Source organism: Phocoena sinus, chromosome 7 (genome assembly GCF_008692025.1).
Source record: "Phocoena sinus isolate mPhoSin1 chromosome 7, mPhoSin1.pri, whole genome shotgun sequence".
Taxonomy (NCBI): Eukaryota; Metazoa; Chordata; class Mammalia; order Artiodactyla; family Phocoenidae; genus Phocoena; species Phocoena sinus.
This window is the reverse complement of record NC_045769.1, coordinates 34,079,265-34,099,859: the sequence shown is the minus strand read 5'-3', so window position 1 is coordinate 34,099,859 and position 20,595 is coordinate 34,079,265. Positions and strand designations below refer to the sequence as shown.

The 20,595-nt window shown below is 40.6% G+C and overlaps 1 protein-coding gene across 1 annotated transcript in view; it reads left to right on the top strand.

The window, feature by feature from the left end:
• CDK15 (cyclin dependent kinase 15) overlaps window positions 1–20,595 on the top strand; it is a 114,379-nt gene that overhangs the window by 42,582 nt on the left and 51,202 nt on the right. Inside the window, exons 9-12 of the mRNA XM_032638476.1 lie at window positions 5,171–5,265; window positions 6,018–6,080; window positions 13,878–14,001; window positions 15,602–15,722. Of these exons, the coding sequence (XP_032494367.1) occupies window positions 5,171–5,265; window positions 6,018–6,080; window positions 13,878–14,001; window positions 15,602–15,722 (403 nt within the window). The remainder of the gene's footprint in view (window positions 1–5,170; window positions 5,266–6,017; window positions 6,081–13,877; window positions 14,002–15,601; window positions 15,723–20,595) is intronic.

The following is a 20,595-nucleotide window of genomic DNA, read 5'->3' as shown; positions in this document are numbered from 1 at the left end:
AGCACCACATGCCAGGCGTATGCTAGGTGCTCAAGGAGTTCAGAGCCTAGGAGGACTTTGACTACCAGGCACTCACGCTATATAGCTGTGGCCCAGGACTTTGAGAATCAGCCTTGTTCTTTGTCATTGTCATCTTTACATTTTCTTCTAAAGTAGAACAGAGAGTAACATCAAACATCCTGACCCATTTCACTTGCAAAGCTTCAATTTTCCTAAAACTTCACTAAGCCACAAACCCCAATGAAATTAACAAAACAAAGAAATTAAATATTCTCATATCATTGCAAGGTGAAAATGATAATTTTTTTCTAAATTATTACTCTCACATATATGAGAATCAGGTTAAATTTCATTAGCTGGAATTTCATTGGTATTTAGTTGGTCATATTAAACACCTTTGGGGACACTTAAAGAAAGAAATACTTCACATTTTTTAAATGAGCTGACTAACGTTTCATCATGGGTCATTTTTTTCTGATTTTGGGATTATGTTGTTTTCTTCAGGTTTTCTCTTTGGCTTTCTGGGTGTTCTCATGATCATACCAAGTTAGTATATGTAAAATTCTTAGACCAGTGCCTGGCATGTAGTAAATGCCCAATGAGTGTTAGCCATCATCATCATCATTATTATCATTATAAAAGTATTTTAGAAGCACTTAAAGTAATTCTATTGTGATTCCATTTGTCTGGAGCATTAAAGACTCCCTTGTTTATCTTTGCGTCGACTTTGAAGAAGAACAAAAATAAGTATATCTAGACTGTGAATTATAAAAACAATAATTTTACAGGAATCAGAATGCTCTGATTTTAGGATTTTTCCTCTTCTCAGTTGGCTTTGCATCCCTCAGCTAATTATCCTGTAGAACACACCATATTCTGCTGTGAAGTTTACGAGGTAGCCTTGAAATTAGAAGAAAAGACCTTTCCTTCCTGGGTTTAAGACCCACACATCTGAGGTGGTAGGCATCTTAGATATCTCTGGTGGATGGACCAAACAACATACCAATATCATGAGAAAACTGCTTTAAACATCATCTACTCTTTCACATAAATACCCTATTATTACTTGTCAAAAGTCACAGTTTCCCTATAAGTATTTCAGTGGTTCTGGGGTGTTTAAAAAAAAAAAAAGCTGTAGTAGACATGTCATAACACACACGACATTTATAACTAAAATAAACATGGAATAAAAGCATCTTCGGGCTTCCCTAGTGGCGCAGTGGTTGAGAGTCCGCCTACCGATGCGGGGGACACGGGTTCGTGCCCCGGTCTGGGAGGATCCCACATGCCGCGGAGCGGCTGGGCCCGTGAGCCATGGCTGCTGAGCCTGCACGTCCGGAGCCTGTGCTCCGCGATGGGAGAGGCCGCGGCGGTGAGAGGCCCGTGTACCGCAAAAAAAGAAAAAAAAAAAAAGCATCTTCAACAGAAATACTCTATGCCAACCAATAATATGTATAGAAATATTAGGTAATTAGTGACCACTAATTGAATAGCAAATATTTACCGAGTGCTTATAATACCCCAGACGTTGTTGTAGCCACTGCCAATACAGCAATAAGCAAAATAGACAAAAGTGCCTGCTCTCATTGGAGTTTATATTCCGAAAGGTGGAGGCAGACAACAAACAGGTAATATGTCAGGGGTGATAAGTGCTCTGGAGAAGGAGACAGCAGGGCACAGGGATAGAGGATACCTGAGCGTGGGGCAGGGGCAGGGGCTCGGACTTATATATATGATATGAGCAGAGACCTGAAGGAAGCGAGGGAGGAAGCATGCTGAGCTGAGACAACAAGGTTACTGGCAGGGACAAGGGCAAGTGTAAGACCTGGGGTGTCAGTGTGTTTGGAAGCATCCAAGGAACAGCCTTGGATGTCCACAGTGGCCAGAGACAAGTGAATGAGGATGCAGTGAGGAGAGGAGGGCAGGGCAGTACCAAGGGTGGACAGGCATTGTATGTCCCTTCCATCTCACTCTGAGTGAGATGAGACACCACGGGCAGGTTTGGAGCCAGGAGGACATGTCCTGACTTCCATTTGAGAAGGGGAACAGTGGCTGGGTTCTATGGAGAAGAGACCGTCGGAAGGAAGGGAGGAAGCAGGGAGACTAGTTAGGAGACATTTGCAGTAATTCGGGCACCGTATGATGGTGGCCTGGCCCTGGATGGGAGCAGAGGAGATGGTAAGAAGGGAGGAACTCTGGACATGTGTTGAAGGTATTGCCAGAAGATTTGCTGATGGATTGGAAGAGGGTGTGAGAAGGAGTTGAGAGGAGTACTTACTCAAGTGGGGAATCCTCATCATATTGATTAATGGCTTCAAAAGATTTCTGAAAAATTGTGAAGATAAGACTAACAATGCAAATGTAAGAGAACAACAGAGAAATGGCAAAAGTGACACTTTTCCTACTCCTATAAAACAAATTATCAAGAAAACTATATGAAATAAAGATTTATACCCAATGTTGTCATTAGCAGTGAGCCTCATCCTAAGAAGATATTGCTCCTTGAGCTTTTTACCAAATGACAGTGTGAGGCCATTGTGATTAACAAAACATACCATCATGGTTAAAAATAAGCATCAGGGGGCTTTCCTGGTGGCACAGTGGTTGAGAGTCCGCCTGCTGATGCAGGCAACGCGGGTTCGTGCCCCGGACCGGGAAGATCCCACATGCCGCGGAGCAGCTGGGCCCGTGAGCCGCTGAGCCTGCACATCCGGAGCCTGTGCTCCGCAACGGGAGAGGCCACAACAGTGAGAGGCCCGCGTACCGCAAAAAAAAAAAAATCTAATTTGGTATATGCTTTGTAGTGTGTGTGTGTGTGTGTGTGTGTGTGTGTGTGTGTGTAGAAAGATGAGAGAGAGGGAGGGAGGGGGAGAGAGAGAAAGAAAGAGAGAGAGAAGTTCATGAACATAATTTGTAAATAAAAATATACATAAAATACAAGCATTCTCAACCGATTGTCCGAAGTCAGTGTTGTAAGTATGGATGGTGTTGAAAACTCTAGCAGAAACATGACATAAACAAAATTTTAAGATGTTAATCTGGGAGTGGAGGTTTAGTGAGGTTCAAATTGATAGGGCAGCTTAGAAGCTGAAGGCTGGGATATTTTAATTTGCAACAGGGGTGATGCTTTATATTTATGCATGGGATCTGATTCCATCCACTTGTCAACCCTGTGAAGTCAGGTCAGGAAAGGCATTATCTCCTTTTCACAAGGAGTGAATGGAGACTTGGGTTGGGATTCTTTCCTGAGCTCGCTCGGGTAGAAAGTGACAAGGCCAGGATTCACATTAGGCCTGTGGCTCTACAGTCAGTTCTCTATTAAGACACCCAGTAAATATATTTGAAAACATTAAGTACTTAGCCTTGGCTGAGCATTGTACTAGGTGATGTGGCAGCATCTGAAAGAGAGGGAAAGTTGCTCCATTTCCACATCGTCTTTGGTCTGGGACTAGGGACAGTAAACAGATGCCTGTGAAATAATTTACTACGTTTACAAAGCAATGTACTTGTAAAAGTGAAATAATAAATTTAGTTCATAAGAATTCAGGGGGAAAAACTATAAGTTAGAACATTAGTCATTCAAGCAGAGTAGGGTTAGCAGGTACAGTAGGGCTCCTATGATGGTAAGGTTCCCAGCTCAAACCAAGGTAAAGAAGGAAATTCACTGGCTCACAGATCTGATAACTACAGGCTTGCAGGGTGCAAAGGACGTCACCAGGAATCTGTCCATCACCCAACACTGTTTTCCTCTGCCTTAGGTTTAGTCCCAGGCATTGGTAATCTGGCCACAGCAGCTCCCGGTTAAATCCTACAAACTCAGCCCTTATACTGGAAAAGAAAGCATGTCTTTCCTAACGGCACAAGCAAAGTTAGAGCTCTCTTAAGGCTTGGATTTTGTGCCTGTCTCTGAACCAATCACTGTGGCTGGGGGATGTTGTGCTCTGATTGGCCAGACCTAGGTCACATGCCCAATCTTAGGTAGGGGTGGTATCAGCCCCATCAGAGTAGCATGGGCTGGGTAGGGAGAGGGTTGGTTCCCCAGAGTAAAATAGAGGTGTCCCCACTAGAAAGGAAAGTGGCTGCCAGGACATAAAACAACAGGATCATTACAACAGGATAAGATTCCTGAAGGAAGTAATTGTAAAATTTTGAGTATTTGAGTTAGTCTGTTTTTAATCTTATGGAATTCTGGGAGAGAGTAAGTGGAAGAGATTCATGATATGCAGGCAGACCCTGCAGAACACTGATTTGAGTTTTTACACTTCACTTTTCCTTTCCTTTAAGTCTTAAAGACACTATTTCTTCAAGCAGGGATGCCCTGAGCTGAGACTCACCATCTCCTTATTGTGCCTTTTCTGGTCTCCACCCTCCTGAAGGTCTTCCTATCTCTGGAGCCCCCAGAGTCATCCTTTCAAACCCTCTCCCAGCCACTCACTGGCCTTTTGTGGTGACTTCTCCCCTTTAGAGCTGCCTTTAGTGACCTAATAATAACCTGTTATCGAAGATGCAAGAGACAGTCCTCAGCTCTTCCCACTCATCCGGGCTCCCCAAGTTTGTCCCTCTCCTCTTTTTAAGTGTGAATTTCCTCCTTTCCACAGGTTTTCAATTCTCCCATTAAGAAATCCCATCCACTCTCTATATTATGATTCAGCAATCCATCCCATGTTCTTATCCCTGCCTTCCATCAGTCATATCTACAGGCCCTGCTGACCCCCTGTGGGACTTTGAATATTAGAGAATGGTCACACGTTGCAAAGTCCTGCTGTAGAAGGCACAGCACTCCTTCTCCTTCTCCTCCAATGGCCTTTATCTCTCCAGGCTTCCTCTCCTGTAGCTCTGAAGCAGAGATGATAAGCTTCCCAGAGGAAGGCATTTGCAAAGTGCTCTGAGCGCTTTGATGAAATTGATTGGGTAAATGGAAACATATTTTTTGCAACTGCTTTAGCCTGTAAGAAAAATAAGTTATGTAAATGCAATGATTCACCATTTAATAAATAATGAAGATTGTTTTATAGCTTTAAATATTATTTCACAACAAGAGATTTTTTTCCAACATTAAAAAACCAGAATGGTTGATTTGAAATGTTTAAAAAATAAATAGTGCTTGATATTTTTAAAGCAGTACTTTCATGATCAATGATTGAATTAAAATTTTGTTTAATTTTTCTAGCTTCTCTCCTGAAGGGTTTGAAACATGCCAATATTGTGCTGCTCCATGACATTATCCACACCAAAGAGACACTGACATTCGTTTTTGAATACATGGTGAGTTGCCCCAGCATTTTATAAAGCATAAGGGAAAAGCCTGGTGCTTGTATAATGAATCTGTTAATATTTTACGGCATGATAAAACTTCCATTACAATGTGGAAAGTGTCATGGAACTTTTCATTATTGTGATTAGTGGAGCCTATTGCTTTTATGCTCATTCTTTAGTCCTGCTCCTTTACCCGCTATATTTGCTGCCTTTTCCCCCCTCACCAGCAATAATAAACACTTTGAGTTTGCCTCCTAAATAAAACTTTTGCACTTATTTTTTTAATCTATTTTTAATCACTATCCGAGCAGAACCCAACATTTTTTCATTGACAATAAAGACATAAACCACAAGGTTTTAAAAAATTGTATACAAGTTTACTAAAGAATACATCATTTTGTATTTCTGAAAGAAAAAATTGTTCAAATATTAGCAGAAAGGAATCATAAGGCATGTGTACCTGACTTGCCTCCAAGGACACTGAAGAGTACAAAATCCCCATGTCATTGTGTTCAGGGGCAGTCATTTAAAATGAGCCTCTCTTGTGCCGAGAAACAGGCTTCCTTCTAAGAGCAGCCAGTTAGGAAGGCACACTGTGTTTGACTTCAACAGTGGTGTCTCAGAAAACCTGGTTGTGTACCTTTTGCACCTTATTCTCAAAAATTCTGAACTTTGTGATACCCTTGAGAGTCAAGTGTGTGGTCTGCTTTGTGACACTGACCAAGCACTGCTAATGTCACTCTCTCCACCATTTTGTGTAGCACACAGACCTGGCTCAGTATATGTCTCAGCATCCAGGAGGGCTTCATCCTCACAATGTCAGGGTGAGTACTTTGAGGGTCGGGACTCTCGTCTGGCTTGCCCACAGCAGAAGAATCTTGAAACAGACTGCCATCACAAACTGAAGTTCCATGATACTAATAAGAAGATGGATATCATTGATATTCTAGGGGAAAGTAAAAAAAAAAAAAAAAAAGGATTTGCCTCAAGATATGGAGCAATGTCTGGCTGTTTTCTGGGCAGCCTAACCCTGTCAGTCATTGTCATCATGCAAATGTGTCTTTAGAAGTATAAACCAATGAAAAAGATTTGCATTACAAGAAAAAATGTGAAGTTAGGCCATCGTAAAATAAATACTTTCTTCATAGCAGACTACTGTGGTCTGTGATAAAGTTTGTGTTGTACCTATAGTTCCCCACTATAACTAGCAAACAAAGTACCCTTGTTGGATCTTTATCAGTTATCCTTTTGCCTGTTCTATCAGATCCGATTATATGTGGGACCAACTTCCATTTTTCCAGTCATTGGAATAGAAATAATAATAAACTCTTAACTAGCTGTAATTCTACATCTGTTATAAATTTTAGAAAGCATTTGTATTTCATACTTTTCATTCCCTAGGGTTTTATTGGCATTAATTAATAGACTGGCCCTTAACATAACCATATGAGATTTGTATATGATGTACTCATTCATTTAACTAATATTTATGTGTTTATTAATTCATTCATTCAAGAAATATTTATTGACTACTTAGTGCCATGTTAAATCCTGAGGTTTCAATAATGAATAAGTTGTGTTTCTTATTTTCAATGAGCTAAAGCCCAGTAGGACATACGGACTTAGATAGGTAGTGAGAAGCAAAGTTATAAGGGCTATGGCCATGTTAACTAGGAATACTCTGAGGACTCATAGTAAGGGGACCTAATCCAGTTGTGGAGGCAAGAGGGAAAGGAAGGTTTGAAGACAGGGGTTTGAAAAGAGTGAAAACATTTTAAAATAGTTAGAGGAAAATGGAATAGAAAACTAACTAGGGAAACCAAGAAGGAATGTCTAGTAGTGTGTTAAGGACGCTGGTGAGGATGAAATCCATTAAATTATCTACATGATCATGAGATTTCTTTCTTTCTTTCTTTCTTTCTTTCTTTCTTTCTTTCTTTCTTTCTTTCCTTCCTTCCTTCCTTCCTTCCTTCTTTCTCTCTCTCTCCCTCCCTCCCTCTTTCTTTCTTTCCTTCCTTCCTTCTTTCTTTCTTTCTTTCTTTCTTTCTTTCCTTCCTTCCTTCCTTCCTTCTTTCTCTCTCTCTCCCTCCCTCCCTCTTTCTTTCTTTCCTTCCTTCCTTCCTTCCTTCCTTCTTCTTTCTTTCTTTCTTTCTTTCTTTCTTTCTTTCTTTCTTTCTTTCTTTCTTTCTTTCTTTCTTTCTTTCTTTTCCTCTCTCTCTCTGGCAGTGCTTAGCAGTTCAAATAGAGGAGCAGAGAAAGTAGATAGTTGGATTGATTGATAATTGGGGCTTTGCCAGACATGTGAGAGAAAAAGACAAGTGGGCAAGATATTTGGCGATTGTCAAGAGAGAGGTTAAAGGGATGGTCAGAGACTTCTAAACTGAGTCCAATCTGAGGGAAGGAAGTGAAGATAGGCAGGTTACTGATAGGTAGGGAGAGGGCAGAAGAGTCAAGGAACTAGAGGTTTGATTAAATAGAAAAACAGTTGGAGAAAGAGTAACTGTGAGAAAGAACATTTTCAGGCTTGAGTGACTCTCATTCCAAACACTGTGCTAAGTGCTTAACAAAGTAGAAAGACATAGAAAACATGATTCCTCAAGGGACACAGAGCCAAAAACAGGAGATAAGACATACACACCAATACTATTACAGGACATTTGTGAATAACACCAAGTAAGAAATAAGACCTAACGTTGTAGACATGCAAAGAAGTAAAAGATATCTTCTCATTTTAAGAGGTTTTAATAAGCCAGACCTTTAAAGTTGCAATGCATTTCAAGAGGCTGGAATAGGGGAAGATGTTAGAGGAAGAAGGAATGTTTTCAGCAAAGGTACAGAGCAGGGGAGTAGAGGATGCGTTCAAGGAAGAGGACCCCAGAGCCATAGACTGTTAGTGTTGAAGGGACCAGAGTGTTTTTCACTCTTCAGGTTCTGACCCACTAGTGGGCTGTGAAATCAGTTGGTGATTAGCAACCAGCATTTTAAAAAATGAAATGGAATGGATGAGAAAAGAATAGAAAATATTATGGTATATTACGTTCAGTAAGAATAAGGATTATTTTGTGCAACTTTTTTTCCATTTGAAGCTGCGCTTCTATCTATGTATGAATGTGAAAACTGGAAACATATATATTTCTTAGTGGAGGATGCAATTTTTTTAAAAAAAGCCTTAAAAACACTGGGTTGGTCTAACTTTCTTTTTCTGAAGAATTAGAATCCAAGGTTTGAATGGACAAATGTTTTGCCTGAAGTTGTAGAACCAGCTTTTGCCATTGCTAAAAAGGATTCTTGGTTAAGATTCTTTTCTACCAGTGCCATACTGCATCTCTGGTTCTGTTGGCCTGAAATAGAGACTATCTTAGTGAAATGGAGTATATTAGTCTGGAGAAATAGATTGGATAGGTGGCTGAGAGCCTCACTTTCTAAGATGTGGACTTTATTCCTTAGACAGTAGAGTCATTAAAGGGGTTTGATTGAAAAAGTATGACACGATCAGAAGGAAATGTATGTAACTGTGGTCTGTGGGATGGATTAAAGAGAGGAGACTGGAGTCAGGGATTCCAGTTAGGAGTTTATTGATGTGGGCTAGCCTAGTGCCTCTCAAGCTTCAGTGAGCAGATGAATGACCTGGGGATCTGATTCAGTTAGTCTAGGGTGAAGCCTGAGCTTTGCATTTCTAGCATACTCTAAGGTGATACAGATGCTGCTGGCGGAGGACCAAACTTTGAGTAGCAAATTTCTAGGTAAGAAGTGATAAATTATGGTAGTGAAGGTACAAATAGAAAGGAATGTGAAAAACAAGAGTTCAGCCAGGACATGGTGACTAACTGGGCTTGTGGAGGGAAAGGATGAGGTCAAAGATGACTGATTTGGGCTGTGATATACCTGGAAAATTATAGCTCTATTAACAGAAATAAAAGAAGTCGACTTAGAGAGAAGGCAGAAGAGTCCTGTTTTAGACATGATGAGCTTCTCGTTGAGGTGGGAGAGCCAGAGGAAATGAGCAGTAGGCAACTGAAGAGGAGATTGGTTCTCAGGAGGAAGGTGTATGCTAGAGATGTAGATTTGAGGGTAACTGATGCATGGAGTTTGTAGTTAAAGACGAGAGAGTGGATAATCAAAAGAGCAAACAGAAAGAGAAAAGAACTGATGGTAGAACTTTTGCTTTTGGGGGTGAGAAGAGGAACAGGACAGCAAGGGGCAGAGGGAAGCAGCTTTTACGAATACAGAAGATCCAGAAAAATGCATTTTTATGGAAGTCAAGGCAAGAGACAGTTTCAAGGAGGGCATGGTTGAGAGTGTCACAAAGTTGAAAATCATATTTGATAGCAAGGACTTTGTGGGTTTGTGAGGGGTACACTAATAAACAGAGGAATTTATTAGGGCTATATGGAAGCACAAAGGAAGAAGTTATCCAATCAAAGCAGATAGGACTAGGGATGAGTTCCCCACAGTAGAGGCAGCAGTGAAAATGCTGGGATGCCAGGGAGGGTATGGTATATTCCAAGAACTGAAGATAACTCAGGAGTTAAGCCTGGATTAGAATGAACAGAGTTGAGGGTGGTTAGAGCTGAGACTTGAAAGGTTAGTAGGAGCCAGAGCATGAAGGGCCCAGCTATGTCATGCTATTCCATATGAGGAGCCATTCAATCATTTTAATAGGAGGTGATAAATTCAGATTTCCTTTTTGTAGAGCTCACTCTGATGACACTGTGGTGAATAGATTGGAAGGTGAGCAATACTGGTTTTTTTGAAATATTATAGTCCCCTGACCTCACTCTTCCCTTGTGTTTTCTCTACTCCCGCCCCATACTGTCATTTCCTCCAGTCATTCTCTAAATGCTGGTGTCCATTAGGGTTCCGACCTTGACAGTGAGGCTAATGAGGACAACAGTGGTGCAGATGTGAACTGATGGTGGAGGAAACTGGATATATGTGCAATTAATTACTTAGCCAGAATTAATGGGAGATGGAAGAGTCAGCAATCCTTTTTCTAACTTTAAGTAATTAGGTGGATGATAGTGCCATTCACTGAAACAGAGAAACGGGAAAATCGATTTTGGAGGGATACAGTGAGTTAAGTTTTGGCATACTGAGCTTGAGGTGATTATGGGATGTCCAGGTGAACTTCAGACTATAGGGGTCTAACAGTTCAGGAAAGAGATCTGAGGTGGAGCTAAAGACTTTTAAATAATCAGAATAATCAGTTGTTAATTGAAGCAATGTTAGTGGATAAGATGGCTAAGGGAGCATGTAAAGTGATAATAGAAGGTCAAGGGTGGAACCCTAAGGAATATCAATATATTAGACATCAGTAGAGAAAGTGGAACCTATAAAAGGAACAGTCAGAGAAGTAGGAGAAAAATTAAGAGATTGTGGTACCAAAGTGAGGAGAGAGCTTCAGGAAGGAAGACGGTCAACAAAGCCAGATGCTGCAAAGAGAAGAAGTGAAAGGTATCCATTGGATTTTCGTAGCAAAAGACATTGGTGACCACAGTAAAAACATTATGAATAAAGTGATCGTAGCAGAAGCCATTTTGTAGGGGGATGAATTTCACATTTCAGAAGAAAAACAATTCCATATGATGGCAAGGCCCAGTGTGTGACCATGGGGAGTGAGGGGCTAAAGTGTGTTGGAGAAGCAGATCGTCAGAGTGTGGAGGGTGACTGGACATGTTCACATGGGCACTGATGTTAGGGAAGCAACAGCTGGGATCCGGGTGCCCAAGTCTTGAGTGAATGATGGAGAACGGTGGGGAGTCATGTGGATGACAGTGAGAAGAGGGATAGAAGAAGATGTGGCTCAATGGCATGAAAGTCCAAACAACAAGGGTTTTTACTTGAGGATGGAGAAGCAATGGTTTTGAAGTGGTATTGGGAAGTCACCCAGTACCCCACCTCGCAGTAATCAAAGGTATGAGCAAGTTGTAGAAGAACTAACATCCACTTGAGAATGCTGTAGGGAAGCAGTGAACTCAAGGTCTAATTTAAGCCAAAGGAGACAGAAGGAAGTTCATCAGAGGGTGGGTTTTAGGAAGTTTTAAAACCAGTATTGAGGAGTGAAAAGTGAACAGTGAAAAGGTTTGGGGGAGAGAGGGATGATGGATGCTGGGTTAAATGAGAGGAAGCAGAGAGCAGTATGAAGATGAGCTTTAGGGAGGAAAAAGGAATAGTCAGAGAGGCTTATATTTTTAGTGACCACAGAAGACAGGATGGGAATCATAGTGAGATTAGCCTGTGTCAGATTTCTAATAGAACAAATCCCAGGAATTCCCTCGTGAGTGGAAGGACTCGGGCTTCCCTGGAAGAGTTGGCTGACTGATCTGATTGTGTTTTTGTGGGACTCCTAGCCCAGATGGCACTAGCCCAATGGAATTATTTTGTTCCCAAGAGCCTCATTGTGTTGGAAACAGGACTAACCCCTGGGCTATAGGAAAACCCTCTGGAAAGAGTCACAATGTGGATGGTGACTGAGAAAACACCATCAGATTGGGTCGTATTACTGGTGAAGTTTTGGCAGTGGGAAAGGAGGAATACAGGTTGTAAGGGATTAAAGAGTAAGTGGGTGGTGAGGTTACTCAGCACACACTGCAGTTTTGACAAGTGTGGCTATGAAATCCCACACCTTAAGACTGCAGTGTTTTGCCATTTACAAATGCTTGTAGACATGCGGAGCCAGGGAGGAAAGGAGCTAAAGAGCAAGAAGGTGAGCGGCGGGTGTTTTACTAATCAGTGAGACAGTCTATGCTTGGGACGTGAAAGGGATTTCAGGCTGGCCCACTATGAAGCTCTGTCTCTGACTCAGCTAGCCAATTCTCTCCTTCCCTGTCAGGTTTTAATTTTCTAACTTTTCTCCGGTTTCTCAGGATGGTGTCAGGCAGGTCTGAATTTGAGACCTGGCCCTGACTCTTTTTAGACATGTTTTTAATGTTTCCCTGAGCCTTATTTTTCTTAGATATAAATCAAGGACAAGCATATCTTCCTCACAGGGTTGTTTTGAGGATCACAAAAGGTCCTGGGTATTCAGTACATGTTCTTTTCCCTCCCTTCCTTCTGTCTCTGTCCCTTGCTGGTCACCATCTCTCTGTCTTCTGTCTCTCACCTGTCTTCATCTCCCTCTTTCCTTACTACTATCACATTGAAAAACATATTTTTAAACACCTACTATGGCATCTTATCTTTTACCTGGAGTTTAAGTTGGTCCTTTTTACTGTCTCTTCCATGAACATTTATGTTTATAACCGATCGGAGGGTTGCAGTGTCGTTATGGGACTTTTGTGCTTTGGCAGCTGAGTGATGTGATGAACGGTAAAATGAATAATATAGTGTGTGTGTTTGAAGCACCAGGAAGAGAAAGAATTGGGATGAGAAAGACTCATAGAGCCAGCGAACATTTGAAGTAGGAGCCTCAAGAAAATGTTAACATTCTTAAACGGCTTGGGGTCCCTGATATGGGAACTGCATGGAGCCCATGCAGCCACAGCTGTGCAGTGGGAGGTAAACTCCCCAGGATCCCGCTTTGGTCAGACCATGGCACTCATCAACTTGATTACAATGTGTCCAAGTCATTGTTAGGTCATTGCAGGTTCGAGCATCTCTGAAGTTCCTAGTTTCCAAGATGTGATGGAAAAAGTGGATTTATCCGCATGGCTCTGCATCTACTATTTTGCCCGTGTCCCAGGAATGCTGGGGCTGGCCTTGTCTTTTCAAAACTGCCAGAACATGTTCTCAGTTGGCATAGGTCTTTGTAAACACTAATGTTGGTGTTTGAATTCTCAGTTGCCAGTGGCACTGGAAAATAACAAAAGACACTTGGAATACTAGCATTCTTTTTTTTTTTTTTCCTTAAGCTTGTGTTTTGGTGGGAACCTAATAATGTCTTTCGTTTCTCTGCCTTGTAACCACAAGCAACATTTTAAAATTTAGGCCTAGAATGTATTTCTCCTTTTGTTCCCCCCCGCCCCCTTTTTTCTTCTCTATACTATTTATTCCTTATTCTCTTTTCATTTTTTTTTTGGTCTAATTTATTTTGGTATATTTTCCCTCTGAATCTCTACTGTATATTTCCCTTGTTTTCACTTTGAACTTAATACTTTAAAAATTCGTTTAAAAAGATAATGGTTCCTTTATTTCCTAATACCATCTAAGGATATGTTTCCCAGTCTGGTCTCCCTGTGTTCTGTTTTTAAAAGGGTTTTGTATCAGAGAGCCTGGAAAACTTAAGCAGTTGTAAATGTTAGAATATCATTTCCAGGTCAACTTTGATCTTATATGCCAAGTTCATCAGTGGGAAAAAAACTAAATCTTTCACATCTAAATCAATAACTAGTGTTCCAACGGAAAATTCAAAGTTTCACTTTAGATTTTTAAAGAAAGGTAATTCCTTCAGTGTCAAAGAAATGAGATGTCAGGAAAAGCCAGAATCCCTTTGTTTAGGACATGGTCTACTTACTTGACTTTGCTTGTCCTTTTTATCCCGTTTGAATGCAAAATCTTCAATTTTTTTTCGTCTCTCAAGAGACCCTTTTACTATATTCTTTCAGATGACTGTTTTTGATTTAGAGGATAAATCAACACATAGTGGCTCAAATCTACTTAGATAAGGTGTTCATTCCTTCCAGCTTTTCATGTTTCAACTTTTGCGGGGCCTGGCGTACATCCACCACCAACACGTTCTCCACAGGGACCTGAAACCTCAGAACTTACTCATCAGTCACCTGGGAGAACTCAAAGTGGCTGATTTTGGTAAGTCGCCTCCCGAGTCTCTTCCTGGGCTATGAACAATGATGCTTTTGTGTGCACATGTTTAAAGCATCAACTAGGGCTGGCTTTTGAAAAGTGGGAACCGGGGAACATGATGCTTTGTCAGGATTTCAAACAACCATATAGGAAGATTGAGGCAAGAAATAGGACGAGATTGGTAACTTCTTAGGGTTCCATCAAGCCTCAGTCTAATCAGACCCTAAAACTTGGTTACCCCTACTACCTCACTGCCATTTTTGATGTAAAGACTTTTGTAGAGTGAACGTACTTGGTAGGTTTACCTAAATCTAGGTGGATGTACAAATTCCATCAGACTAGATCAAAGTTATCCCAGGATGACAGGATAAAGAGGTTAAGCCCAGATTGTAGGATGGACTCCTTCTGGAATGGAGGCTCCAGGACGCCTGTTCCTGCTCACCTATGTATCTATATAGTGGGCCTGTATGGGTACCTGAGGCTTTTATTCTCATCAAAGTGATGCAGATTTCCCCTGAGTATCACTGTGTCTTTCCATTTTAGCACGTATCACAGTTTATAATTATACATATATACACACATACATACTTCTGTGATGATTTTGTCTCCTCCACTAGACTATAAGCATTATGAGGGCAGCCTGGATCCATTTTTGCTTGTCATTATATCCCTAGTGCCTGGCACCATAGCAGGTGCTCAATAAATTTTTGTTGAAAAACTGGTTCTGTATAAGCTGAGGAACCACTCTTCTCTGTTTGGCAGATGTCAAATGATGCTACTATAGCTGCAGTAAGCCTTTAACAGACATTCATTTATCAAATTCCCCACAACAGTGAACTCATCTATTCAGGGTTTTTTCTAGCTATAGATCATGTGATCCAGTGAGATAAATAGCTAACCGATGAAAGTACTCTGACTTTGTAGAGGAGCACTTGAGAATGATCCAGCTAAGGTCCTGCCAAATAAGTAATGTGGATCAACAGCCCTCACCCTGTATCTACTAAACTGGGAATTCCTGGACTGCAGAAATGGAGGGTGGCCCTAGTAGTAGTGAATCGATTTTCCATTGCTGTTACAGAAAGCCCAAATTACAGAGGTGTATACATGCTCGAAGCTTCACGTTCTCTCATGTAACAGTCTGACCTAAGCAGTCAGAGCTCTGTAGTGGCCCCATGGTGTATTGGTCCACTCTCCTTCTGTCATGAGGCCCCACCACCCCTAGGTATTGCCCCACGGCCTATTTCAAGATGGCAGCCACTACAGCCTGGAGGAAGGAGAAAAGAGACCAACACTTAACCCCTCCATGAAATTCACACATCACTTCTATTCATATCAAATAGGCAAAAATTTAGTTGCCTTGCTACACTTAGCTGCCAGGAAGCCCACATCTAGCTGCAAAGTAGGCCAAATTTTGAGAAATTCATTTGATGAAGAGGTACGTAAGAATCAAGATAGTTGAGTAGCTCTATTAAAAGCACCAAAGTTTGTGTATTATTTTTTAAATGTTGTTTACTCTGCCAATTATACTCTCCTTGGCAGACTTTATCGCTGTGGCTCTCCAGAAGGTCTCAGGACAGTGAGTTCTGTGCTTTCCCCCTTCGGTCAGGTCTTGCTCGGGCCAAGTCCATTCCCAGCCAGACATACTCTTCAGAAGTTGTGACTCTCTGGTACCGCCCTCCTGATGCCTTGCTGGGAGCCACTGAATATTCCTCTGAACTGGACATATGGTAAGAGCTAGTGCCAAGAAAATGTGAGTCATCCTACCCGTGAAGGTTGTTTTATTACCTGTATTACATTTTAGATAATCATTCTAATAATGACAATCATATTTGTATACAGAAATATAAAGTACTTTCAAATATATATCTCATTTGATTTTTACAATGCCCCTCCTTCTAGCTCTTCTCTTCAATCCTTTGTCTTCTCCCTTGTCCTCAGGGAAACATACATATACTCCCAAACCACAGATACACACACACACACACACACACACACACACACACACACACACACACACATGTCTGCACATGCCCAAACACCTTTCAGAGCCTGGTGAAAAAACCATAAATACCAAGACTCGGTAGACCTGATTTTCATGCCAATATTTCTAATCAGTTACTCTGCATTAGTTATCTTCAAAAAAGCCATGTATCCTCTTTGTATCTGTACTTCTTTGTTTTTAAAATAAGGGTAATAAACTCTCCCCATGAGGGGTTAAGGGGGACTGTAGTGCAAATGTAAGAATGAGATAGAGGCTATCAAGTAGAGCCACACTGTTGGAGAGGCTCTTGGATTAACTGGGTGCATTGGTGAGAATGGGCTGTCAGCCACTCATCATCCTGGAGCAGTGGTGTTATGTAATCTGGCTCTGATCCCTGGAAATATCCCAGTCATTTGTGTGGTAAATTTGCAGTCACAGCCACCTCCTCAAAGGTAACAAAATGTATGGGCTTCCTTCAACTCCTTAGATGGTCTTATATAAATAGAAAGCCGTGTTTAAAAAAAAAAACAACACTAAAAGGCTAAACTAGGCTTTTGAATTTCCCAAAGAATTGAGAAAAGTTGAAGAGAATTTCCGTCAGTATATCTGGAGCCATTGATTTCCTGATACCCAGTCGCACTTCTTGAAATATCACCTGCTAGTCAAACCCCCCTGAAACTGTCAGCTCTCACTGCTCTGCACTGTCACTTCAAAGGCCTTCAGCAGGCTCTGGCTTTCTCAGCTCTTAATGATCACTTCCTAGTTGTGCTTCACAGACAGTGAAACTTCCTCTCGTCACTTTTAAACTTTGTTTTATTATAGAACATTTAAAACATTCAAAATATATAAATATGTACATCAGTGATTCTTAACCAGGATCAATTTTGCTTCCCAGGGACCCTTGCAGTGTTTGGAGACATTTATTGTCACAGCTGGGTGGTGGTGGGGTGCTCCTGGCATCTAGTGGGTAGAGGCCAAGGATGCTACTAAATATCTTATAATGCACAGGACAGCCCCCTATGGCAAAGATGTAACCAGCCCAAAATGTCAATTGTGTCAAGATTGAGAAAACTGATGTAGATTAAAAGCATAGTAAAGTGAACTCCATGAGCCCACTACCCGATGTAACAACCAGAAACATCATCAGTACTGTCACATCCACTCGTGTCCCTTTCCCATCAGCCTGCCCCTCCACCAGAGGGGCTTCTACCCTGAATTTTTGTCCTTGTCGTCATCCCCTTACCCTTTTAAAAAATAATATTTCTACATTTTTATATATTTTAAAAATATTATTTTACTTTACTTGCTTTTGAGTTTTTATAAAAATGATATTACATTGTTTTTAGTCTTCTGTGACTTGTTTTTTTTTAACTCAGTGTATTTCTGAGATTCATCCATGTTGATCTATGTGGCTACACTTTATTTTCTGTTGATGAACATTTCAGTTATTTAGTTTGCCTTTTGTTTTATTTCTTTTTGCTATTTTGAATATACTTGGTACTTATATTTAAGGATATGTCTAGAGTACTTACTTAAGAGTAGATTTGCTGTGTCACAGCGTATATGAATGTTCAACTTCATGAAATAGTGTCAAATTGTTCTCCAAGTGGTGTAACAATTTATGCACCAGCAGTGTATCATAGTCCCTTATCCACATCCGCACTAACTTCATAAAATCAGATTTCTTAATTTTTGCTAAGTTAGTGGGTAGAATGGTAGCATGTTGTGATCAAATTTGCATTTCCCTAATTAGTAATGAGGCTGGATGTCTTTTCATGGATTATTTGCCATTTGTGTTTTTTCTCCTATGAAATACTTCTGTGTGTCTTTTGTTTATTTTCTTTTGGTCTCTATGTTTCTGTGTCTCTCCTTTTCTCTCCCTTCCTCCCTTTCTTTCTTTATTGATTTATAGGAGTTCTTATACTCTGGATACTAATCTTTTATCAGTTATGAGTGCTACAAGCAGGCTCCCCAGTTCATGGCTTATGTTTTCATATCTTTATGTTGTCTTTTTAAACAAAAGTTCTTAATTTTAATGCTGCTGACTTTATCAGTCTTTTCCTCTATGGTTAGCCCTTTTAGTTCTTGTTTAAAACAATCCTTCCCTCCTCGAGGTCAAAATGATATCCAGTACATTCTTTTAAAAGTTGTAGGGCTTCCCTGGTGGCGCAGTGGTTGAGAGTCCGCCTGCCGATGTAGGGGACACGGGTTTGTGCCCCAGTCTGGGAAGATCCCGCATGCCGCAGAGCAGCTAGGCCTGTGAGCCATGGCCGCTGAGCCTGCGCGTCCGGAGCCTGTGCTCCACAACGGGAGAGGCCACAACAGTGAGAGGCCCGCGTACCGGAAAAAAAAAAAAAAAAAAAAGTTGTAAAATTTTTCCTTTCGCTTTAAATCCTTAATACGTTGGAAATTGACTTTTTCTATGCTAACCCAGTGGTCTCACCCTAATTTCTTCAGCAATCTGTATGCCAAATCTCTCATATATCAGGTTTCTATAAATGCATAGGTCTGTTTTGAGCTCTCTACTCTGTTCTACTGGGGTCAATTTATCTGTCCCTGTACCAACATCCTACTGTATTAATTTCTATAGCATTATAATAATACTTGATATCTGCTAGGATAAGTCTCACCACTTACTTCATCTTCTTCCTCAGGAGTATCTTGCCTATTTTTCCTGTTTGATTCTCCATATAAATTTTACACTCAGTCTTTCAAGTTTCATGAAAAACCCTAGTGGTATTTTCATTGGAATTGCATTGAAATTATAGAACACTTTGAGGATAATTAACACCTTTGTAATATCCTCTTCCAATTATTAAACACGGTATAATTCTCCATCTGTTTAGCTCATTTTTAATGCCATTTAGTAAAGTTTTATAATTTCCTCTCTAAGCTCTTATATATCTAGAGCAAAGGTCCTTCCTTGTAAGTCTGTTTCTGTTGTTTATTGTTTCTTTTGTTTCTTCCATATGGTATCTTTTCTCCATGTGTGTTTTGTTGTTTTTGACAATGATATGCTCATTATCCTTGGAATTTTAATTGTGGGATTTTTTTTTTTTTGAGGGCTCAGATGAAGTGTGGTCTCTCAGAGAGGATTCACATTTGATTCTCCTAGGTACATTTTTTAAAAAAGAAATATATTATTGTATTTTACATAAGTGTTGATCTGCTACCCAGATATTGCTTTCTTAATGCCATTCCCTACTAAAAGAACTAGGCCTTTTTGGAGAAGTAGCCAATACTGAGGCTGGGTCAGGGAAAGTATAAGATCAGCTGGGAACATCTTGTTAAGCCAGAACATTTTTTAACAAAGTGACCAAAAAATGATGGGAATATGTAAAAAAATGTGGGAAGCAGCTTGAAGAGACTCCCGCTGGCCAAAGCTGGTACCTTCTGAGCATCCTAACAGTGAGAGTAATGTAATGTATTAGACCACTGAATAACATAAGAATACATAAGTCCATACTGAAGGTAAACAGATGGATGGATGGATGGATGGATGGATGGATCAATAGATAGATAGGAAGGGAAGCTCCTTTATACAGTAGAATGCCAAATAATAACTGGAAAAGAAATGACAGAATTAGAAAATCACTATTTTGCAATATAGTAGTAATTGGTTCAAACAAGAAACATCATAGCTAAACTAGAGGAGAAGATTTGATGAGGAATAAAAGATTTATTTACATAGTTTCAAAGTACCTCTCTACAAATTACTTGTTAATTACAAAAGAAAAAAAATAGTAACTATAGTAGAGAGGCTTGGCAGACATCACCTTAATCAAGTGATTAGAGTTGATAATTGTTGATATTGTTGATAATGGCACTGACTGACATCGTGCGCCCCCTAATAGGACACACTGGAGAGACAGTATCATATACGTGGTTTTCCTGCAGAAAAAGAGCATAACCTGAGTCACATCATGAGGCAGCATCAGATCAACTCAGTCTAAGGAACATTCTACGATGTAACTAGACTGTACGCTTTAAAAGCGTCGTAGGGAAGGAAGAAGTTTCCTCTGTCCTCTGAGGTTCAATGGATGGGTCTGTGAAATAAACTGACAAAAGACAGATTAACAGGAGAAAAGCACACACATTTTATTTTATGTTAAAAGTTTTATGTGACACAGGGGAAGTGACTTCATGGAAAGAAGAGACAATCCCCAAAGAAACAGCTAGCCTTGGAGGCTTTTATACCATTCTTACAAAGGACAATACACTTGTAGAGAAGTAACAAGACAAAGGAAAGGGGTTTCTTTTATTATTATTATTTTATTTATTTGGCTGCGTCAGGTCTTAGTTGCAGCACACAGGATCTTCATTGCGGCGTGAGGGCTCTTCGTTGCGGTGCACGGGCTTCTCTCTAGTTGCAGCTCACGGACTCCAGATAGCATGGGTTCAGTAGTTGCAGTGTGTGGGCTCTCTAGTTGTGGCACGTGGGCTCTAGAGTGTGTGGGCTCAGTTACCCCCTGGCATGTGAGATCTTAATTTCCTGATCAGGGTACAAACCCATGTCCTCTGCATTGGAAGGCAGATTCTTAACCACTGGACCACCAGGGAAGTCCCAGAAAGGGGTTTCTGGACTCTTTAGGGGTGGTAACTGTGGAAGGTGAATATGT